General features: G+C 41.9%; 1 protein-coding gene across 5 annotated transcripts in view; it reads left to right on the forward strand.

The window, feature by feature from the left end:
* The first annotated feature begins 21 nt into the window (after positions 1 to 21).
* MBTD1 (mbt domain containing 1) overlaps positions 22 to 25,278 on the forward strand; it is a 54,600-nt gene continuing 29,343 nt past the window's right edge. For 2 of the 5 annotated variants that reach the window (XM_075579861.1, XM_075579862.1), the window contains exons 1-7: positions 22 to 170; positions 6,162 to 6,363; positions 7,293 to 7,426; positions 12,058 to 12,172; positions 12,252 to 12,334; positions 18,074 to 18,191; positions 23,614 to 23,748. In XM_075579861.1, coding sequence (XP_075435976.1) covers positions 150 to 170; positions 6,162 to 6,363; positions 7,293 to 7,426; positions 12,058 to 12,172; positions 12,252 to 12,334; positions 18,074 to 18,191; positions 23,614 to 23,748 — 808 coding nt within the window. In that variant the 5' untranslated portion in view covers positions 22 to 149. Of the gene's footprint in view, positions 171 to 5,053; positions 5,214 to 6,161; positions 6,364 to 7,274; positions 7,427 to 12,057; positions 12,173 to 12,251; positions 12,335 to 18,073; positions 18,192 to 23,613; positions 23,749 to 25,278 lie in introns of all 5 variants that reach the window. The other 3 variants (XM_075579863.1, XM_075579864.1, XM_075579865.1) reach the window with 3 other exon arrangements.

The following is a 25,278-nucleotide window of genomic DNA, read 5'->3' on the forward strand; positions in this document are numbered from 1 at the left end:
CTGTGTGTGTGTGGGGGGGAGGGAGGTTTCATTGTTGTGGTGTGGGAGGAGGGAGGTTTGTTGCCCTGGGGGGGTGTCACGTTTATTTGTCTCTCTCTTCCGGTATCGTTTGGAAGGAGCAGCCAACGGGTTTCATTCATGTGTGTCTGATGGAAAAGACCAAAGATCTGGTGAGTAGTGACATGGTGTGTTAGTGTGTGTGTGTGCATATATATGTGTATCAGTGTGTATGTATATATATATGTTTGTGTATATATGTGCATTGTGTGTGTATGCAGTGCTGCTGCCTCCTTTGTTGACATCTCTCTGTGCTGCTGCAGTGAGGCCTTGTTGGCTTCCCTTTGCATACAGCAGCCCATTCAAGGAGCAGGTTGGTATATAGAGTTTTTACAAGATGACACTGTTGGAGCATTGCTTTGCTACACATTGTGTGTTTTAGACACCTGTATCTCTGCATGCAAAGGCACAATGTGTAGCATAGTGTATTTCAACCAGTGTTCCTATGAATCCTTCCCCCCCCCCCCCCACCCCCATGGGGGCATCCCTAAAGGGTTTCCTGCAATATTCTGGTCATTTGAAAATTGTATCCAATGCAGAAGAATTTACAATGTATCTGATCTCAGACGCGTTATTAGAGAGGGTCGGGGTTCCTTACAATGCATCCGATCTCAGACGCGCTATTAGAGAGGGTCGGGGTTCCTTACAATGCATCCGATCTCAGACGCGCTATTAGAGAGGGTCGGGGTTCCTTACAATGCATCTGATCTCAGACGCGCTATTAGAGAGGGTCGGGGTTCCTTACAATGCATCCGATCTCAGACGCGCTATTAGAGAGGGTCGGGGTTCCTTACAATGCATCTGATCTCAGACGCGCTATTAGAGATGGTCGGGGTTCCTTACAATGCATCTGATCTCAGACGCGCTATTAGAGAGGGTCGGGGTTCCTTACAATGCATCTGGTCACAGACGCGCTATTAGAGAGGGTCGGGGTTCCTTACAATGCATCTGATCTCAGACGCGCTATTAGAGATGGTCGGGGTTCCTTACAATGCATCTGATCTCAGACGCGCTATTAGAGAGGGTCGGGGTTCCTTACAATGCATCTAGTCACAGACGCAGTATTAGAGAGGGTTGGGGGTTCCTCAGAATTTCACTTAGGGTTCCTTAACCAAAAAAAGGTTGGAAACCACTGGCTTAGCATCATATACCACCCCGCCCCCCCCCTCCCCCGAGGCTCTCGAGGACCATATAGCAACAAAGTCCTGCAGAGACGGTTACATTTTATACAGGTAACCCCAAAGAGTGCATCTCCAAAAATTATATAAGAAATAAAATTACATTCATAATATCACTTTGTATAATAAGTCATATTGAATGTATGTATAGCATGTTTGTTTTTGACATCTGGTGATGTGTGATTTTTTGAGTGCCATATGCGCAGATCAATAGTTCTATTTACCTACATGCTAAGCAAGCAGGCTATTTTTGTAAGGAAACTGACTGCTTTTTTTTATTGATCAACAAGAAATGTCATGTAGTGGCTGTGAAGCATGGTATATTACCTGGGAAAATCTAAAGTCTCTACTATGTTGCAATTTAGATATAAATTTATTTTCCTTTGCATAGGATTCCAGCAACTTTTTTTATATATATATATATATATTTCACATTGATCTGATGTATTTCTTTTTATTACACTTAATCTTGTAGGTTTGCAACACATTTCCGTGTTTGACGTGAATGTGCTTCTTTTGCCCAATGTGTTGGTGCAACACAAAGTTCATGTTTGTTCTGCAAAGGTGCCTTGTAAATGAATCTGCCAAAGTCCACTTAAGTGTGATTCCTAACCAGGAAGTGTTAATAGTACAACTTTTATAATCTCACACAGAATGTTATCATAGCAGAATTATACGGTGGGAGACCATTCTATCGTGCCTGGAAATGAACAACTTGTGATGGATAATGGTACTTGGGGCCAGATCCACAGAACCCTGGTATTGACTTAACGATGAACTTACTGAAGTTAACGTATTGTTAAGTGATAACAGGGATCTTCGAAGCAGTGCTTGGTGCAGTTTTTGTTAGTGATAATCCTATGCACAAGAGGCATTCCCCTTTACATAGGAAATCCACAGACCTCTGTTACAGTTAACACAAGATTTTAATGAAACGCTAGTTGGGTCACACGCCAACTTGGCGTTGATCACATCCAGACCATTCGCAAAACTGCACATTATGGCAAACATCAGGTTCACATAACAGTAAAGAGACGGATAACAATTGTACGATTACTACAGCCGCAGCTTTCTAATTCTAACATTACTAACATCTGACGCTGCTGTACAGGCAGACCCCGCATTAACATACGCAATGGGACCGGAGCATGTATGTAAAGCGAAAATGTACTTAAAGTGAAGCAGTACCTTTTTTCCACTTATCGATGCATGTACTGTACTGCAATCGTCATATACGTGCATAACTGATGTAAATAACACATGTGTAACAGGCTCTATAGTCTCCTCGCTTGCGCACAGCTTCGATACAGGTAGGGAGCCGGTATTGCTGTTCAGGACATGCTGACAGGCGCATGCGCGAGCTGCCGTTTGCCTATTGGGCGACATGTACTTACTCGCGAGTGTACTTAAAGTGAGTGTCCTTAAAGCGGGGTATGCCTGTATATAGCAAATAAAAATATCGCTTGTGAGCACATTCACAGGTCTGCAACCCTGCCTTTCAGCATTATCACCTAGCATACAGTGCTTCCACTGCAGCAAGGGGTTCTGGGAAATGACATGCAAATGAGCACACCGTGTCACCCTTTGCCTCAGATCCATTTCTACATAAGCTTATGCTCTCTGCATGACACACGTAGACACGTTGAAAAAAAGTTATTATTTCCAAACAATGTGCTCACATCTTGTTAACGTCTTCTAAAGTGAAATATAGTCATTTTTTTTTTAATTATTACCTATAAAGTTAGAGAGTTTGTTGGCTTATATTACCATACTAAATGATGGTATCCATGCGCAGCTGCATCATTTTTCCTGTACAGCTGGAGTTAAGGATTATACAGGAGGAACGGGACCGGCCCGGAACAGACTGAGCATTTGTTTAACTAAGTATAAAAAATATATATATATACTGCAATGGCAAATACTGTACTATACAGTTTTCACTATCGTGAGCTTCTCTGAGGAATATTGTTCGTACGTTCCCATACAAACTCCCCTCTATCCAGCCAACAGGTGCACCTGGGTTAATAGTGGCTTATTGTTATCAGTATTGTAACTGAGTGGTTTTCTTCTTTTTACCTCTTTAAACAGCCTATTCCTGTAATGAACTTGTGCGTTTTCTGCGGCGCCGGCACTTCTGTTTCGTATTCCTAATTTTTGGGATCTGGTTGATCCTGTAGAACAGGGGTGTGCAAACTTTTTTTATTTATTTTTTTCCTGCACCCCCCCCCCCCCCTGCCTGCTCTCTCTTGTCGCCAACGTCAAATAACGACGTGCCATCGGAGACCAGGTAGGAGAATTTATAGAAGTCTCGCGCGGTCCCCCGGCATTTAATTTAAATGCTTTGGGGAAGAGCACGGGAGCTCTATAAGCGCCCCCCTCTCCCCGCGCCCAGAAAATCTCGTGCACCCCTGTACTTGCACCAATTTGCATATGTTTTTTTTATTTTAAATGTGTGCACATATTCACAAATATTATATTGAATCAGTTCAGATTTGACACCAGTGTTTATTATATTAGTAGTATTGTTTTATTATTGAGTGCTACTTTATTTGCGCTGATTATCTTGAGATATATATATACACACACACACACACGTTTCCGCTCAAAGATTCAGCTGTTGAAGGGTTGCTAAGCAATGACCGCAATGAGAGGAAGAGACTGAGAGACACCGCAAGGAGATGAAACAAATGAGAAGAGGGAGTGTAGTGTGCTCCGAGAGGAGCAGACACAGTAAGGCAGGGAGTGCAGAGAGGAGGCAGTGTAGTGTGCTCAGAGAGGAGCAGACACAGTAAGGCAGGGAGTGCAGAGAGGAGGGAGTGTAGTGTGCTCCGAGAGGAGCAGACACAGTAAGGCAGGGAGTGCAGAGAGGAGGCAGTGTAGTGTGCTCAGAGAGGAGCAGACACAGTAAGGCAGGGAGTGCAGAGAGGAGGCAGTGTAGTGTGCTCAGAGAGGAGCAGACACAGTAAGGCAGGGAGTGCAGAGAGGAGGGAGTGTAGTGTGCTCAGAGAGGAGCAGACACATTAAGGCAGGGAGTGTAGTGTGCTCCGAGAGGAGCAGACACAGTAAGGCAGGGAGTGCAGAGAGGGGGGAGTGTAGTGTGCTCAGAGAGGAGCAGACACAGTAAGGCAGGGAGTGCAGAGAGGAGGAGTGTAGTGTGCTCAGAGAGGAGCAGAGAGGAGGGATTGTAGTGTGCTCAGAGAGGAGCAGACACAGTATGGCAGAGAGTGCAGAGAGGAGAGAGTGTAGTGTGCTCAGAGAGGAGCAGACACAGTAAGGCAGAGAGGAGGGAGTGTAGTGTGCTCAGAGAGGAGCAGACACAGTAAGGCAGAGAGGAGGGAGTGTAGTGTGCTCAGAGAGCAGCAGACACAGTAAGGCAGGGAGTGCAGAGAGGAGGAGTGTAGTGTTCTCAGAGAGGAGCAGACACAGTAAGGCAGGGAGTGCAGAGAGGAGGAGTGTAGTGTGCTCAGAGAGGAGCAGACACAGTAAGGCAGGGAGTGCAGAGAGGAGGGAGTGTAGTGTGCTCAGAGAGGAGCAGACACAGTAAGGCAGGGAGTGCAGAGAGGAGGGAGTGTAGTGTTCTCAGAGAGGAGCAGACACAGTAAGGCAGAGAGGAGGGAGTGTAGTGTGCTCAGAGAGGAGCAGACACAGTAAGGCAGGGAGTGCAGAGAGGAGAGAGTGAGCAGCAGAGCAGGATGGAGGGGAGAGTAAGGCTGTGTCCACAGTGCAAGGCACGTCGTGAGTTAGGACACCAATACGCACCCGCACAGGCGCTACAGGGAGACCGGCGCTTCGCAATACAAACAAGTTTGTATTTCCAGCGCGCCGCCGGGTCACGGAGGAGCGCGGAAGCTAGCGTGTTCTACAATGGACGCAGCCTAAGGTGGGGAAGAGAGGACAAGAGACCGCACCGCATTGCAAGGAGAGGTGAACACGAAGAGTAATGTTTAATGACTAACGTTTCCGACCTGCTAGATTAGCGTAAGTTATACCGGGTGCAGCAAGTTACTCTGTATTTCCCAAGCATTTTGCAAGGTTATTAAGAGTGACAGAATGAGCACCACAAATGAAACACGGAAGTCGCAGTTAGCGCGGTGTGTGTGTGTGTGTATATGGTATTTTTCTGTGCAGATATCTTTATAAATAAATAAACGGTCCTGTTTGCTTTAAAAGCTTTAGTCCCATCAATACAGGTTTTGTTTGTTTGTACGTTTTCTTTAAAAAAATAAAAACCTGGCTTTCCCAAGGTGATTTTTATTTTTTTCAAACATGACTTAAAATTTCGAGGTTTTAATGGAAATAGCCATGTTGGAACATAGAAGAATGTAATGGGTTAAGCTGATGTTTTAATTTTTTTTTCTTCCATTCCATATGTGCATCAAGTGATTAGCTAAGCTGCAGATCGATCCGTTCTCCTGTAATCGATCGCTTGCTCTGGGTTATTTAATTCAGTTCTTGCACAGCATTGTGGACAATGTAGTCCAGCAATATCATGTGACTGAGCAGTTACTAGATACAATTGGTGCACGGCTAGAGAGAGGGCGGGGCTCAAGAGCCAGAGCCTATCAGAAGGGGAAGGGGCTGTGACTTTGGAAATGGTTTCTATAGAAACAAAAATGCCTGTTAAATTAAAAAACATTGAAAATGTTAATTTAAATGCCACGGGGTCATGTGTGTTTTGGAACAAAGGTGGAAGAAACAACCCTAGTGCACAGTAGTGTCACTGAGGCGGTGGAAATACACAATACCTTGCCTACGATATTCCCATACTTGTTTTATTAAATAATGAATATGTATTAAATGCTGATAATTGAGGAAGGCACGTGCATCTTCTGCCGGTTCCTCGTGCACAAAATTTAAAACGGTCAAACAACTCAAATGTATAAAACTCCTTTTGACTTTCACCATCCTGATTTTTCTATATTTTAGCCCGACCATTGTTCCCGATCTGAAAGAAAGAGGCGTGACTCGTTCGGGATGTTTGACGGTTACGACAGCTGCAGTGAGGATACCAGCAGCAGCTCGAGTTCTGACGAGAGTGAAGAGGAAGTGGCTCCTTTGCCATCCAGCCTCCCGATTATCAAAAATAATGGGCAGGTTTACACGTACCCAGATGGTAAATCTGGCATGGGTGAGTCCCCCAATAAAATGTGTAACTATAAATGCAAACCCCCAAAATGTATCTCTGATGGTATTAGCTGCTGCCCCAATCTAACCGATCTGTCCCAAGTTGTTTACAATTCAATTTATATTGGGGAAGTACCATAATAGCAGGCAAAAAAAGTGTGTGTGTGCGTAAGTGTATATTTATATATATATATATATATATATATATATATTTACACACACACACACACACACATTATAAGTAACGTATCAGTGCAACTGACTTCTGTAGAAAAACTCAATAACCATAAAAAAATAAAAAAAATCCCGTATTTGCCGTGTGAAAATAAATGTATATTTCTTGCAGGTTACATGTACAGCTCAACCCCCTTATAACGCTGTGCTTGGGGTCCAAAGAATCACTTTGCGTTACAAACGGATCGCATTAGAAATAATGTACAATTGTATGCATTGTACAATAAAGTGTTTAAGACACCAATAATCGTGCTGTAAAGTATTCCAAAATACGAAGATTGGGAGCCACGCTCACATCGCGTTATAAGCGGATTCGCGTTGTAGCGGATCGCGTTACAACGGGGTTGAGCTGTAATTGTTTTATTATTTGGGGGTGGTTGTTCTCCTTGATCTATTTGGCTAATGGCAGCACAAAACAATAAAGGGGGAAAGTTGGGACATACAATTTGCCCCTTTTTTTTTTTATATAAAAGTGTTATGGTTTTATGACAAAAGACTAGAGATAAAGCATTTGGTTACCATGGAAGCATATTCAAAATATATATATTTCAACTTTACTAAGGGCTAAACTAATTGTTTCTCAATGTTTTTATTACTGTTGTTGTTTTGTTACTGGAAGGCAAAGAGGGATTTTGCGGAAATTATTTTGTGTTTATGCAACTTTGTTTTTCTTTGCATGTTGTTCCCACTAAAATGTAGCGACCTGTGAAATGTGCGGAATGGTCGGGGTCAGAGATGCTTTTTATTCTAAAACGAAACGTTTCTGCAGCGTCTCGTGTTCGCGGAGTTATTCCTCAAACTCAAAGAAAGCGAGCATTCTGGCGAGACTTCAGGTAATCTGTTCAGGTTGTTTGTATTTTTTTTTTTGTTTCCTCTTGTAGCCTTAAACAAGTTTGTTTGAATAAACCACGCTCCACATGCATATTTATTAAGTATAAATAATAATATTTGTGTATAAAGTGCTGTAGCGTACACAAAACGGTACATAGAATTTTATTTTCGTCTTGGAGACGGTGTCTTGGCAGCATTTAAAGCTGCAGACCAAACAATATCCTAAATATCATTTTTTTTATTTAATAAATCAGTTCTGTACTATGAGAAAATACTTGTAGTATTTTTTTTTTTTTAACAAGTCCGAATGACATTTTTAATTTATTATAATGTAACAAGCATTTTTTGTTTCTATAGCAACCATTTACAAAATCGCATTCCCTTCCTCTTCTGGCACACCTCTTTTTGAGCCCCGCCCTCTCTCTAGCAGTGCACCAATTGTATCTAGTGACTGCCTGGTCACATGATCTTCCCCACAGAACTTTGCATCTTTGGTCCTCTTCTGCTGCATGCCGTGGTATTCAAATTTACTCTGGAGTTTTTAAAGGCCACGTCATATTTCCTTTTTCTTCTTCCCTTTTTTGGGGGGGAAGCGAAATGAATACTACACTTGTGACCATTTATTCTTTAGCAGAACACACATTACACTACATTACAAAGAATATATGTGTATACATGTAGATGTACAATAGCAACGTGTTATTCCTAGAACCACACCACTTGAAAATGTTCCCATCCTTAAATAGAATGCGCAGGTTAGTGTGGCCGCATGTCGCATGTACCAGGTTGCATGTGTATATGTACAGATGTAGGGCATCTTGGCTTCCCACTCAGTAAATCGCAGCTGTTCCCGACTATGGAGGAAAGCAGCCGCGATAGCCCCTCTAGCATCACTGTGATAGGGAGTTTGTGACCAGCTGAAGGTAACCCTTTCTGTGGAGGTGGTTTGCAAAGCGAACTGGTATTTTCCTCACCGCTTCTAGTGCAAACATGGCATGTTTTTTTTTTCTACAGTGAAAACCGATCAGTGCACAATGCAAGTGGTTTCATGGGTAGGGTCGACAGGCGGCATCGCCAAAAATACTGGGCAAAATGGTGACAGGTGCGATGCACTCGAGACACACACACACCTCTCGCCACTCCATGCTGTTTCCTCCTCTTTTGTCCCACCCCCAGGCTCCTGATTACTCCTCCTGATTGGCTGCATTACCCAGCAGCAGCCAATATGGATGGAGGAAGCTGCACAGCCCCCTTACAGCCCCGCTCTCTCCCTGCTCTAGGAAATCCCAAAGCCGGTCAGGTCACTATGCCCAGAGAGGTAATACCGGTATACACATACATGTCCGGTTCAATACTGGACACCTGGTAACCCTATTCATGGGCCTAGGTATGGCTGTCACTTCAATAAAACAATAATCCTATCTCGGGCCAGAAAAGTGGCTGAAAGGTTTTGGTTTTATATATGTATGTCTTATATAGCGCCAACAATGTATACAGCGCTTTACAAAGTTACAATACAAGGCAAATAAACTGCAAGCACTGGGATAAGTGCGGCGGTAAAGGAGTAGACTGCCCCGAAGAGATTACAATCTAAGTGTTAGACTGCACTTATAGTGCCTGGCGACGCGACATCGCTCCAAAAACAAATTCATTGACTCCGTCGCAAGCGCTTATAGTAAGCGCGACGTCGCAACCAAACATTTTGAACCCGGATAAATTTGATTTTTTTTTTTTTGAGACAGTCGCCACGTGACTGTCTCTAAACCAATCGGAGAGCACTGCCCGCCCCATTCGTGACGTCACTGGCCTTGTCGCCAGCGACGTAGCTTAAAACTAAATTATAACTCTTGCCAGTGGCAACGGCACGATAAGCGCAGCCTTAGACTCAAATAGCCAATTCCCCCTTTTTGTAAAGCCTATTTGAGGCCCGAACCTTTGGATACACTTGAAAAACGAAACCTTTTCAACAACTTTATTTTTCTATTTCTGATCACCTCTCTGTAGCCTTTCTCCAGCTTTTCTCTGTCCTCTGCGATGCTTTTTAACAGCTGACTACACCAAGCAGCTTCTAATTACGTTAACAATGTTGCTTGCTGCCTACATTAACCTGGAGCTCACTGCGATATACGGTCATAGTTAAATATTCATGGAGCCAGTGATGATCTTGGCAGAGCACGGAAAATCCATAATTGACTTACTTTCTCAGTCAATGGAAAGGCATCTTAAAATCATGTCTGTTTTGTGCAGCGAGATAAATATTACTAATCAAATCTAATTTTGGTAGCGTTATTCATCCATAAGAAGTCAATTTGTGTAGTGATTCTTTTAGTGGATCCAGTCAGACCCTAATAAGTTACGTTGGGTGACAATAAGCCCTTCACCGTATAGTGTACAGCAAACAGCAATACCACCTGTGAGCACATGCACATGTCTCAGACAGGTCTTTCCCTATTATCGCCTAGCACAGGGGTACGTACGTATACTTCTTAAGCTGTGCCCCCCCCCCCCTGCCCGGCAGTCGCAGCGTTCACGCCCCTCTCCAAGGACTCGGCGTTAAATGACGTTGCGAGTCTTGTGACATCACGTCACATGACTCCGCTGCATCATTTGACGCCGCGTCGCCGAAAGACCCGGCAGAAAGCAGGTAAAGGAGTTAAAGGCCTCTCGCCTCCCCTGGCATTTAATATAAATGCAGTGGGGAAGAGCGCAGGTCCTCGGTAACTGACACCCCCCCCCCGCCCGCCCCCCTAGAAAGTCTCGCGCCCCCTGTCCTAGCATACAGTGCTTCCCCTGCAGCAAGGGATTCTGGGTAATGACATGCACACCGTGTTTCCTTTTGCCTCTTGTCCATTTTGAAATTGGCCCCTATAAGCTTATGGCTGCCGTATCTCATAACTTTTTCAGCACATCCTGGGTTAAACAAGTGCAGAGCCAGTAACCCTACTCACAGACAGCCATTTCGACCTCTTGGGTCTCATCAGTGTGACGTTGGTTATACTGGCTTTGCAAAGTGAAGCTGGAAGTGGGTACAAGTAGATCAAAATGAGAGTTCTTCATTAATGTACTAGTAAGATCTGCAGGGTCTCAAATGCTGTACTGATGTTGTTTCATTTAAAAGGTATGACTCGCCCAGCATTTACAAAATGAAAAATATTAGTCTTTCCACAATCTTCTTGCATCAAAAGGACAATTTCGAACCTATAATAGTGTAAAGAACTTCTGCCCTATAATCGTTTCAACGTTTTCCTTACGCGTGAGAAAAATACCGGTTCTTTCGGTATGTAACAGGTGTTGTGTTTGCATAATATTCATACTTCATAGAAAGGTCCTGGCAAGGCATGGTTTTCCACTTCTTCTAGATCAAGAATTACGTACATCAAGGTTCTATGCTTTATCGTAAATTGCATACGGCAGCATTTGATAATATAAATGTATTGTTTTGTTGTACTGATAGATTTATGGTTTATTATTGAAGGTGCAATGCTGGTGGGATACACTAGAACTCGTAAAATAATAGTCTCTGAAAGCTGGAGAGAGATGCAATTCAAAATCATGCATCGAGCATATATACCTTTTATGAGACAGGTGAAAAATGTAGACGTGGATAGTACTAAATGACCCAAATGTAGACAAGAGAGGGCTAACCTCAAACACTGCTTCTGGGAATGCAAGAAAATCTCGATGTTTTGGGATCAAATATTAAAATTTATCAAGACTGTGACAAAGGTGGAATGGGAAAAACACCCACTACCCATGCTATTCGCTAATACGGAACCATGGCAAATTAGAATAAATAGAAATAACAAAGCACTCCCTCCAACAGAGATGATCCTCCTAACTGCTAGGAAGGCGATCATGATGAAATGGCTGGAACCAGAAGCCCCAAATATGGAACTAATTAAATCCCTATTAATTAAGCTCATTACCATAGACAAAATAAATGAAAACCAGAGAGAAAATACCTCAGGGACTAACTTCTGAAATAAATGGGAATTAATCATAATATCCTTCCCAAAAAAGGACCAGACTAAATTCCACGAGATACCAGAAGTAGACGAACACTCCCAAAATTAGACCCCCCCCCACCTCAAAGAAAGAAATAAAACAACTATATTAAAATCCATAATCCAAAAACAGAAACCAAATAGATCATAGTAAACAAAATAGATAGAGAAGATCCAAATAGAGTTATCGCCTGTTGGCGATTAGTTTATTAAGCGCTCCCAGTTTTGACGGAGGGCCAAGGGCTTCTAGAAGTCCAAGTTATAAAGAAAAAGGAAAAATCAGGTGATACTTATCAAGATTCCATTGTAAGGGTCCATAGCAGAAAACGAAACAGAATTTCTGCAGCCTCTCTCCATAAATGTTATGTAATACATGATTGTATAGATATATATATATCTATACAATCATGTATTACATAACATTTATGGACATTTATATTAAGATATATATATCTATCTCTATGTATAAATATGAACAAATAAACATGTATGTAACGCGGCAGTAAAAACCAATACATGTACCTAAATGTATGACTTGTAAATGTATACACCTGAATAAAAAAAAGATATTCAAAAAAAAACAAAAAGGTGCCATGTTGATTTCCTCTCTGTCTTTTTGTTCTTCTTAGGGTAAACCTCCTACGAAGAAAGCAAAAGTTCTCCAAAAACAACCGTTGGTTGCAAAATTAGCAGCTTACGCGCAGTATCAGGCTACTTTGAAGAATCAATCAATAAGTAAAACTGGTAAGGGCACTTAAATTAACTTTCACTTGCAGAGAGAGTGCGACCGTCAGAATGTATACAGCTTTACTTTGTCTTGCAGCAGTCACTGTGGAAGGATTCAGCTGGGGGAACTACATCACTAGCAATAACTTTTCAGCTGCTCCTGTGTCTTGTTTCAGACACGTAAGTAGCATTGTTTGCCATTTTTTGCCCTGCTTTTGTAGGAGGAGCTTTGCTGTAAGAATGTTCTTTAGGTGCGGGTTTAGGGGTTATGACTTGTGCGCCATGTAGTTTTAATGAGGGTTTAGACAACAAAAGACAAACATATCCAATATGACAAAAAATAAATAATTAAATACTTAAATGTTTGTATTGTCATGAGTAAAGGTCATTTAGTACCCTTTGCCCAAAGGGTTATATGCCTGCAGCCACGTCACGGCATGACCAGTATGCAGGTCCTACCTGTGAAGTAGTCTCCTATTGAGACCTTTTCTCCCTCCACTGTAAAAGTTAAATGAAAATAGTAACAGGTAGTGTTAGGACTAGGGTGACCAGATGTCCCGGTTTAGCCGGGACAGTCCCGGTTTTTAGGTCCCTGTCCCGACTTTTTGGAAACATGGTGGGATGAAACTCATGACTGGTGCAGTTAATTTAGAGGGTTATTCCCTTTTTAGGCGGGATCAAGCAAATATATTAAACTGGATTTAAAACCTATTATAGGGGAAGATGTTTTTATGAAGGAAATTATGAAATTGTACAAAGTTTGTGGAGAGAAATTAGCAGTAAAAGTACAAAGAAAATATTTGTAGGGATATGCTATAATCCACCAAATATCTGTTTGAGGAAGCCAAAAATACTTTTGCGAATCGAGAAGTCCGTAAAACTAGGTCATGTTTTCATAATGGATAATTTTAATTATCTGGATATAGGCCCAGATCCACAAACTAAGCCTCAGCACACCTTAACTCCCATTCATTTGAGTGGAAGTTAAGGTGTGCTAAAGCTTTTCACCCTTTTGTAGATCTTCACCATAGATTGGAGCAATGAGATTAGCATTACAACTAAAGGAAACCGTTTTTTGTGGCTGCTAAAAGACAATTGCATTACCCAAGTTATTGAGGACCCAACCAGGAGAGGGGCAATACTAGATTTGGTAATATCAAACATTGTAGAAATAATAACAAATATTCAAGTCCGGCAACATTTAGGAAACAGTGATCATAACATGGTCACATTTGAAATAAATTATCAAAAGCCTTGTTATACAGGTTCAACAACGATTTTAAATGTTATAAAGGCATATTTTCATAAACTAAGGCATTTAAAACGAATACATTTGAAATAGCAGATGAGGGTTAATACAGATGTATGTATGTATGTATGTATGTATATCTTTTATTTATATAACACCATCCAGGTGCATAGCGCTTCACAGCGGTGATACACGTGACATAATAATATAACACATAATGGGAATAAGCGCTTTAGACCTATCCGTATCAATAGGAAAGGGATTCCCTGCTCCGAAGAGCTTACAATCTAAGTGTAAATGTAAGGTTATGCACTTGGCAATCAAGAATAAACAAAGTACTTACAAATTAAAAAGGCAAAGTTTGGTCATTCCTTTAATAGAGAAGGATTTAGGAGTGCTTGTAGACAGCACACCTGGAATTGGCAGTGCTTGTAGGTCGCAGACCTGACAATAGTGCCCAATGTCAGTCAGTAGCTGCAAAGGCAAATAAGATCTTATCTTGTATTAAACGATGTATGGATGGAAGGGAAAAAAAGCATAATTATGCCACTGTATAAAGCGTTGGTAAGACCACACCTTGAATCTGGAGTACAATTTTGGGCACCACTCCATAAAAAAAGACATTATGGAACTTTAAAAAGTACAGAGAAGGGCCACCAATTTATAAAGGGGATAGAAAATCTGAGTTATGAGGAGAGGGTAGCTAAATTAGATTTGTTTACATAAAAAAAAAAGTGGCGTCCAAGAGGGGAATAAGATAACTATATACAAATCTATTCTGAGTCAATACAAGGAGCTTTCAAAAGAGCAAACTGGAGAAAGAATCCCTAAGGCCTCGGACATGGTCAAAAAGACCGTACTGAGCCGCGCTGAGGGGAAACATTATCCCTATCAGCGCGGCTTTAGAGGGCGCTTCCGTAGGCATGCGGAGGCGTGTGGAAATGCAGGAGACAGGCAAGTTTAAATTTTGCCGCTCATGCAAGCGCTGGGCCGGTCACGTGACTGCCAGAAGCCAATGGCAGTCCGTGACGTCGGCGCCGTGATGTGGCGCCCTAGCCCCCCCTCCCGGCCTGCCTCCATGCTCGCCTCCCGCCCGGCTCCCACCCTGCACACAAGCGCGCTCGCTGACGCTCATGCAGGGACCAGAAAAATCTCCTGCGTGAGCAGATGAGCGTCAGCGCTGCCCAGCGCCGCTCCCTGCACCATGTCCCAGGCCTTAGACACAAAATGGATGGGACCGCTGGGCCAAGGTGGGGATATTGACACACCACCGACCTGAAGCTGCGTGCAGGTTCGTAGCCGGGTCAGGGATAGGAGAGGTATGGATCATAGGGGTCACTAGCCGTGGTCGAGGATTGGAGAAATCCGTTGTGTCAAAGGAAGGATACGGCAAGGCAATACAAAGCAAGGCCAAGCAGAGTGCTTGCGACCAGCACGACGTCACAAAAATATTATGCTCAGCCAACTTCCTCGTGGAAGAGGCGGAGCCTAAATAGCAGGAGCGATGAATCGGCTGCAGGATTACTGCTGCAGGCAGGAGAGACGCTAAGCCCAATCAGGTGACTGGAGCTTGGCTGAGGCTGTGCCCGATCCTCACAGGCGCCTCTTGTTTGTGTGCACACTTAGATTAACTAATTATTCAGTACAGTCTATAAACGTGTCACCTGATTACGGAGTATGAAAACGAAGATACTTAAAACATAACATTTAATCAGATATTCATAAAGTAAATGGTGCAAAAAGTGGCAAAAATTCTTGAGGAGGGGGGGAATATTTACAATGGTAGTGGGTATCCGTGATCAGTATAGACTAGTAGATGCTGGAGTATTAGTGACGCTTTTGGAATACTGAAAAATCAAGGCAATATCAAATAATGACATTTCTTAACTGAGCAAGTAAAGAATCTCTCGTGTACATTTGGAAAAAACGTTCAGAGAATTTAGGAGACGCATCTCAAAACTCATTCATTCCATTAAAAATGTACTGTATATACACCCGTGGCCAGACGCGTTAATGACCGTCTTAGAGTTAATTACACAAATCTATCATTTATTAGTATTGAACTGGTTAAAAACAAAATCAGCTGCGGCTCGCTGCTCAATAGCAGCTAATTGGAAAAAGATTAAACCCCCTTCTAAGCAAATGGTCCTTCGCAAGGTAAGCGAGGTCAAGCTTATGGAATACCTATCGGCGCTCCTGAAACAGAATATAGTACAATATGAGAAAGTTTGGGCACAGTGGCCTTATAATTAAAGAGATTAAAAATGAGATATGGATGCTTCAGTTGGACTCTGCATTAGACCACTAACCCCTCTAAGGGGGAGTTCATGTCTACTCAGGGTCTTTTGACAAGGTGGAGGGGAGGACAACTACACCCCTTCCCTTAGCTCTCCCCGTTCCTATCCCCTCTCTCCCCCCTTCTTCTGTTCTTCTCTCTTCTCCCCCTCTCTCTCTCTGCCTATCCTTTACAGTACTAATATAAGGGGTTTGATCTAAGATCCTCCTAAAACTGTTAATTCTCCCGGACGGGATCTACATAGTAGAATCTAAATGCATAGGAGGTTACAAAATACTAGGGGCAGATCGCCTCTTCTCGATCAATCAACCTTGAGATGCTTCGGGTTGTTCACTTTTAAATGTATATGTTAATTAAGTTTACTGTCTATAAACAACCATGTGATGTGAATGTACCCCTGTTAGAAAACAATAAAAATGTTTGAAATAAAAACAAAATCAGACAAGGTAAATGGCACCAACTGCTTCTTAAAAAAACAAAACATAATGGATATACAAGTTAAAAACACTCTCCTAATGTTCTAAATTAAGGATGCATTTATTTAACATATTTTGAAAAAATGACCTGCCTTTTATACGAGAGTATCTCTTACTCCTTATAATCCATAACCCAAAAGTAGATGTTGGCTACTATAACTTTCCCAAATATATAAACAACATTAACAAAATATCACCATAAAGAAAATGGTTTGAATATAAGCCATTATAGTTAAACTCCCTGGTTTACCAGGACACCTCGTTGGTATAAAGTTCAGTGTGATCGTGTCAACACTCCCTTGATAAAGCTCCAATTGGCCTGAAACGGGTGTTGGGGGGTGGGGGGGTCTGGTTGCGAGGGACATCGGACGTCACGGTTGGGTCGGGAGTAACCGTGGGAATCGTTGCTTCTACACACTCGTGCGAGCTGCAGATTTATCCTACTAAGATTCGTTTTTACATAGGGTACAAATAGATTTTGACTTGCTGTTAGGCCTGTTTTTAAGATCACACAGCCTCACCTCTCTCCTGCCCATGCTGCTCTCCTCCAACCTGCTTGGCCACACCCCTCAGGCTCCTGACACCACCTGCTGATTGGCTGCATTACCCAGCATTAGCCAATCAGGGTGGAGGAAACTGCCCTGCACCATTTTTGATGTTCTCACGAAACCCCAGGGTGCAAAACCCCGGTTGGGAAACACTGGGCCAGAATATAAACACATCCTAAAAGTACTTTACTATACAGGGTTAAACAGGTTATGCTTTTGCCAGCCCTGTTCTCTAGGAATTGCCTGTCCACTTCCTTATGTTATAGACATTTTTCCATATAGTGTGTACATATACAGTAATATGAACTGTACTGGTCGCTGATACCCCTACCATTGTTCATATCCCCCACCCCCCCTCATCTCCTCATGAATATATCACTTTTTGCACAATTTATTTTAGGAATATTTGATTAAATGTTATTTTTTTTTAAGAATCTTCATTCTCAAACTCAGTAATTAGGTTACACGTTTATAGACTTTCCTGAATGAGTTAATCTAAGTTTTCACACAAAAGAGGTGTCTTAAGGTATCTTTCCTCAACTTTGCAGTTTGTTTGAAATCTATACCTTTTTGTGTAGCACCTTTTTTGAAGAGAACTAGAATGGTTACCCTTCTATAGCTTTCAAAAGAACTATTCATCCCAAGAGCAGTACAAATGATACAGGGGCCATCCCTTAAGGATGGAGGAAAGGAGATTTTACCAGCAACAAAGGAAAGTGTTCTTTACAGTAAGGGCAGTTACAGTGTGAGATTCATTACCCATGGAGACTGTGATGGCAGGTACAATAGATATCTTCAAAAAAAAGTTGGACATCTTTTTAGAAAGGAAAGGTATACAGGGATATACCAAATAAGTAAACATGGGAAGGATGGTGATTCCTATTATTGGAGTTAGGAAGGATATTTAATTTTCCTCTTATGAGACATCATTGGATAATGTTTTACTGGTTTTCCTTTTTTTTTTTTTTTTGTTTGTCTTCCTCGGGATAAATAAACTGTAAATACAAATATAGGATACATATCTGTCATCTACATTTTTCATAGGTTGAACTTGATGGACATTGGTCTTTTTTCAACCTCGTCTACTATGTAACAACCTTTCCAGCACCAATACATCTACTGGGACTTTCACTTTATATATCCAGCACATTTTCCAGGAGAAGCATAAATGACTTCTTGCTTCAGTAAATACCGCGCAAGCGCCATCGTGGGTTGTCATAACATTATAAATCCTAACTGCTTGGCAAATAGTGGCCTTAAATTGGATCCTTTTTGTCACCTAACCCAATTGCTTCAAGATTGATGCTGACACCCATTTATGGATTCATTTGATTTTAAATTCTTTAATAGGCGCCCATGGGTAATTGCTGGGGTGATATCGCAGAGGGCGTGAGGGTTGAAGTTCCGAACACAGACAACAATCTGCCTCCAAAAGTGTTTTGGATAGCTGGGATTTTGAAGTTAGCAGGTCAGTGATTTGTATCTATTGTTTAGAAATTGAATAATAACATTAGTGTATATGTAATTCCCTGTGGGTGTTCAATGGAATGTATCCATTTCCACTTTCCAGGATCAATCTTCAAAGTCCGGAAAACTGTTTAAATAATTGTGTCCACTTTCTCCCAGTGTCATGAGAGCTGCCTCACCCAGCAACCAGGGGCTTGCTATCAATCACAGCTCTGAATTGCCCCTGGTGGCATGACAAGAAGGGAGATGGGATCACTATATGAAGACAGTGCAGAGTACATGGCTTTCTAGGGCTCCTTTGTGCAAGACTAGAGGAACGAAAAAATTGTCTATGTTGCCTATTTCCGATCTTCTATATTTCTTGCCTGACCGGATCGGAACCCGCAGCCTCTGCTCGGGGCAGCAGCTCTAGCAGTGTGCACAGCCAGCTGCTGGATCGCTCCACTACAGCAGCATACTTTTGAGCTCTGCTACTATAAACCACCAAATATCTGTGAGATGGAGTAAGACCAAATTCTTTTGCAAATGGTGAAGGCATGAAAACTAGGTCATGTTTGCATAATGGGTTATTTTAATTACCCAGAGAATAGAAACATTGGGTAACAGTGATCATAAAAAGTAAGGGAACAGTGTCCTAAAAATACTACAGCCTACACCTACCACACCCACCCCCTTTTTTTTGTTTGTTCTCAGAAACGGTGATCATAACATGGTTTCGTTTGAAATAAATGATCAAAAACTATATTACATGGGTTCAACAAAGACTTTACATTTTAGAAAGGCAGATTTTAATAGATTGAAGAATAATCTACAAGGAATATATTGGGATTGTGTTTTTGCAGGGAAAAATGTAGAAGATAAATGGGCAGTCTTTAAAACATTGTTAGAAAAGCACACTTATCAGTGTATACCCTTGGGTAATACATTATAAAAGAAACAAGTCTAAACCAATGTGGCTAAATAAACAGGTAGGGGAGGAAATGGACAAGAAGAGGCAGGCATTTCGATTCTAAAGTCAGAAGGAACAGAGGCATCATATCAGAATTATAAGGAATGTAACAAAAGTTGCAAAAGAGCAATCAAATTGGCAAAAATGGATAATGAAAAAAGGATTGCAATAGAAAGTAAGATCAACCTTAAAAAGTTCTTTAAGTACCTTAATAACAATAAAATTAGAAGAAGAAAAAATATAGGACCCTTTCAGTGTGAGATGGACAGGCAAATTTTTTGATATATAACGAAAAAGCAGAGGTATTAAACAAATTATTTGCCTCTGTGTTTACCAAGGAAGAATCAATTGCAATAGTAGTGCCGTAGGAGGAAGCCACAACCTCTATATTAACGAACAATTGGTTAACTGAGGAAGCTGTTCATAGGAGGCTTGATTAAAATTAAAGTAAATACGGCACCTGGCCCCGATGGCATACATCCAAGAGTTCTTAATGAGTTAAGTTCAGTAATAGCTAAAATATTACATTTAATATGCAAGGACTTCATTTTTAGAGGCACAGTACCACAATTTTGGCGTAAAGCAGATGTGCATAGATTTAAAAAGGGAGCTAGATCACAACCGGGGAATTACAGACCTGTAAGCCTGACATCAATAGTGGGGAACATACTTGAAGGTTTAGTACGGGATAATATTCAGGAATACCTAATGGAAAACAAAATGATTAGTAATTCATCATGGATTTAGGAATGATAGGTCATGCCAAACTAACCTTATTCGTTTCTTTATAGGAGGTAAGTAGGAATTTAGGCCAGGGTAATGCAGTTGATGTGGTCTACTTAGATTTTGCAAAGGATTTTGATACTGTTCCACACATGAGGTTAGTGTGCAAAATAAAGCAAATTGGACCCTGTAAAAATATGTGCACCTGGATTTTAAATTGGTTCAAGGATAGACAACAGACAGTTCTCATAAAAAAATGGAACCTCTTCAGGTTGTTCTAACGTTGTGAGAGGAGTACCTCGAGGATCAGTACTGGGACCCCTGCTTTTTAACTTGTTTATTAATGACCTTGAAGTTGGCATAGAGAGCAAAGTCTCCATCTTTGCGGATGACACTAAATTCTGTAAGGTAGTAGAATCAGAAAAGGATGTAATTTTTCTCCATAATAACTTGGATAGACTGGAAATTTAGGCTGGTAAATAGCAGATGAGGTTTGCCATGGCTGTCGCTACTTAATCCTAGAATCGCTCACCAGACATGTCTCGTTTTCATCTACCTTGACTATCCTCGTCTTTTCGGAGAACTTGGAGACATGTCCAAACTCGATTTGAAACAACTCCGACAGCATAACCTCAATGAAAAACTCGAGAAATGCGAGGTTTGAATGCAACACTGACCAGTTCCTGAGATTCCTAGTTTCCCCAGTAGGTTTACAAATGGATCCCAGTAAAGTGCAAGAATGGCCAAGTCCAGACAGACATCAAAAGCGTTCAACTCTTTATTGGATTCGCCAATTATTACCGGCGATTTTATCCGGAGGTACTCCACAATGGTAGCCCCCAATACTTCTTTCACCATTCACTTGGTCTCCACAAATTCAACTCTCTTTTGAACAATTTAAAAGGCGCTCACCTCTGTACCTGTTCTGTCGCATCCAGACGTGACTTTAACATTCATCTTTGAAGTTGATGCATTTGACACTGCCCTAGGGGAAATCCTGTCACAGCGTCAAGCACGCAAGACTGGATTGCATCCTTGTGCTTTTTACTCTCATAAACTCGGCCCACCTGAAATAAATTATAACATTTGACACCAAGAACTTCTAGTGATCAAATCCACTTTTTAAGAATGGCAGCAACTGCAGGAAGGAAATTCATCCAGTAACGGTTTGTACTGACCACAAAAAAATTATCAGGGCCCCCTGCTGAAGCACGGAACTGTGCGAAACGCGTAGCAGTCATAGCACAGTTGATTTTGATCAGTGCCTGCTGCAGTGTCTGATGGAGCTTCTCAGAGACACGGCAGTCTCCTGCACGTCAAGTTTGTTCTCTGGAGACGCAACCCGGAAGTGCAGGATCGCTGACGATATACAGCTTGCCCCAGCGCGCCGGACACAAAGTCAGCGAGCACCATACTTCCCCAGCGTCCCAATCGTCTGAAGGCACAGTGAGCTGCGATCCACTGACCTCATTTTACCTACATTGTAAGTTGATACTTACTTTTTATATGTGTTTAATACATCCCTTTTACTTACCTCCGGTACGCTCTGTGTTCTCTTTTTCTTGTCTCCTCTCCGGTGGAATTTGCATGAGCTGGGAGGGCACCCATACCCAGTAGCTGCAAGGCGTATAAGCCATTTTCATCTTGCCATTAACAAGCGGAAAGCACGGGCACGGATTCATTCTTTTACCTCATTCATTGGAAGCTTTCGAAAATGTAGCCATGGTCCCAAATCCCATTGTTACAGTCTTGTCAGTGATTAAAAACAGTTTGTTTTGGGAAATCCAATTTTCAAGTCTCAAAAAAGTCAGATTGAAGTACGTGTTCAAGGTCGGAGAGGCTAGGGCTGTGTCCATATAGGATTATGTCATCCACATACATGTGTATTGAAGCTTCCTTACAAGCTGAAGGAAGATCATTGTATGAACACTGAGAAGAGAAGGGGCCCTAGGACAGAGCCTTGCGGGACACCACAGGTGATATCCAAGGGGTTGGAGTTAGAGCCTGAGATAGACACATGTTGGGATCTACCTGATGTGTAGGGATTACCCCAGTTTAAAGCATGCTTCCCCATTCCAGAGCACTGGAGTTTGTCTAGCAAGATAACCTGATCAACAGTATCAAAAGCCTTTGCAAAATCTAGGCATATTGCACCAGTAAATTGTTCCATTGCACACTGGAGCTCATTGCAAACATTTAGGAGTGTAGTTACCATGGAGTGTTTGGGGCGATAGCCAGATTGGAATTGGCTAGGGAAATTTGTCTTGGTATAGTAATCGTTTAATTGGGAGTGGTCTGAACGGAGGAGGAATCCAAAGACGCTTCATAGGAGGAACTCCACACAGATCCCCCAGCTACACTATAGCGGTGGCTGATGAGTACCTTGGAAGTAGTAAGTGGCTATCTTCAATACAGGATCATTTGTGGTTCACACCTCATCTGGTGTCCTGAGGTCCAGTCACTCGGGTAAGGACTAATATTCCTTAATACTCACCCCCGTGAACTATATGTTGTGCTGCGGGGACTAGTGACACGCAGTCCCAGAGCCAGGTCTGATGTTGGGGCAGTCCCCCTGCAGGTCCTGTTTCAATTAGCAATTTGGGTAAAGACTGCTCCCTGAGACCTGTTATATATCAGAAGATTATTAATGATTTATTTTGTTGTAGACAGACTAGATACAGACCCACTTGGGGCTAACTGGAGCACAAGCTTGCTGCATCCACGTAACACACAGGATATTTCAGTACTGCGTTGTAGACGCAGACATGGACCCATGTTTTCTTAGGCTCTTATGAATGGGATTTAACATACCTTGAGGCTTAACTCCATTTAGTAACCGAGTTATAATATGAATAATGTTTTTTTTGGGGGGGAGGGGATATCCCCATTCTCATATGCTATTATTTGAGAAATACAGTAGCGTTCCTAGCCTATTGAAACGCACCGGAAATGTGAGTGCAGATTACCAGCGTCTGGATGAGTCCAGTCACACTTTGAGTAAACAAATGGCAGTGAAATGGTATATACCAATTGTTTTGACTTTTGGCTCAGTTTCCTTTAAGAAATGTAGATGGGTATTTTTTACATAGTTTGTGAAATTTTGAAAAATGCTCCTTTTTTGTTCTCTGTTAGGCTGGGATCATTCTTCGCTTCACTCTAGTAATAATAATAATAATAATAGCATGTTTTTGTATAGCGCTGCTAGTTATACGTAGCGCTTTACAGAGACATTTTGCAGGCACAGGTCCCTGCCCCGTGGAGCTTACAGTCTATGTTTTTGGTGCCTGAGGCACAGGGAGATAAAGTGACTTGCCCAAGGTCACAAGGTCACACCGGTAATTGAACCAGACTCCCCTGCTCCAAACTCTGTGCCAGTCAGTGTCTTTTACTCACTGAGCCATCCCATATGTTAATGGGATCCATGGACTCCATCTCTGGGGTGGAAGCAATTAAGACAAGGGACAGGATACAACCCACCTTATACTTCAAGTTTTAATGTTCCAAACATGAGGATACAAAAAGGGGGGGGGGGGAACAAGAACATCTATAAATATAACAACATTTAATTTAAAAAATGTTACGGCATTATTCACATAGTTTTAGCCTATTGATGATATTACTGTCATTAGTTTAATTTGATTCTAATTTGGTCTTGTATTTCCTTTACGAAACAGATAATGGTATGAATTTTCTTAATAAGCTGCATGTTTTGAACAATGAAAAGGAGTCTTATTGCGTATATTCTTTTCAGGCTACAATGCTTTGCTGAGGTATGAAGGCTTTGAAAATGATTCCAGTCTTGACTTTTGGTGTAACATTTGTGGTCCAGACGTCCATCCAGTTGGCTGGTGTGCAACTAGTGGGAAACCGTTGGTCCCACCACAAAGTATGTAGTTTGAAATGTCAAAATGTCCTCTTGCGAATATGTATAAAACAATACATATTTAACTTATGTTAAAAAAATCAATCTGTTACACTTATATGGGAACATAAACAAAATATGTGTATATGTGTGTGGCAGAGAGCATGAGCTTTCACCGGGACAATGCAGGTCTACAAAGGGTTCCCCCCACCAAACAATGTAATGGCGGCTTGTAGTACAGTGGAGACAGCGCACTTAGTAAGGCTCCAAACTGAACCTTAATATGGGTGGTATAGCTGTCAATTATAACAGGAGCTTTCAAAGTCACGCCACACAATGCCATGCATCCACAGCTGCAAGGCATTGTGGGGCGTGACTTTGGAAGATACCACAGTAGTCGGTAGCTAAGCCGCCCACACCAATGCGGTCTGCCCACACTGAGGTGCAGTTCGGGGCCTTATTAAAAGTATGAGCTAATCTCCATGTTCTATTATTAAATAGTGGGGAAAACTCATGATAAAGACTTGTGGATGAGCTACTTATTGTGCTGGGGAAGTATGTAAGGGAAATTACATATTCTTATATGTAAATTAGGGCTGAGATGTAAGGAGGGGCAGAAGAGTGTAAAGCATTTAAAAGTGAGGAGGAGAATTGAGTGCGAGATGCGGGATTTGATAGGAAGCCAGGAGAGGGATTTCAGCAGGGGAGATGCTGAGGCAGATTTAGGAAAGAGTAGAGTGATTCTGGCAGCAGCGATTAGGATAGATTGTAGGTGAGAAGCAGGAAGGCCGGACAGCAGGAGGTTACAGTAATAGGGACGGGAGAGAATGAGGGCCTGAGTCAGAGTTTTAGCAGTCGAGCAACAGAAAAAAGGGTGTATCTTTGTGATATTGCGGAGAAAAAAGCGACAGGTTTTAGCTACCTTTTGAATGTGATGGGAGAATGTGAGAGAGGAGTGTGACCCCCTAGGCAGCGTGCTTGTGCTACTGGGTGTATGATGGTACTTCCAACAGTAAGGTGGAAGGAGGTAGTAGGGCCAGGTTTGGGAGGAAGTATGAGGATGACCCTCATAAGAATAGAATTTTACCTCAGTATGGCGCAGTGTGTAGTACAGACAAAGACATGGTCTATTGCATGACAAGCACACACAAAAAGTGACAACAAAACAGACTACATTGCTCCTGGGTGGGATTCCAATGTGTGTAACACATTAAGCATAATGTTTGGATGCCGCGTTGGTTACTAGCTGTACAAGAAAATAGTGGTACGGTACATTAAAATCTTTCTTAGGAGTTTAAGGTATAAGTATATTGCCACCAAATGTGCAGATAATCCAAAGTGTGTGTGTGTGTGTGTGTGTGTGTGTGTGTGTGTGTGTGTGTGTGTGTGTGTGTGTGTGTGTGTGTGTGTGTGTGTGTGTGTGTGTGTGTGTTATAAAAAAATATAAAAAATTATAAGTAACATTTGGTTGCAATTTAATTTGTGGGATTTATGAGTTATTTGCAGTTAATTTAGATGGTATGTTTATTGCTAAATTGTCGACCTTTTTTTTGT

The sequence above is a fragment of the Ascaphus truei genome, chromosome 22 (assembly GCF_040206685.1).
Source record: "Ascaphus truei isolate aAscTru1 chromosome 22, aAscTru1.hap1, whole genome shotgun sequence".
NCBI lineage: Eukaryota > Metazoa > Chordata > Amphibia > Anura > Ascaphidae > Ascaphus > Ascaphus truei.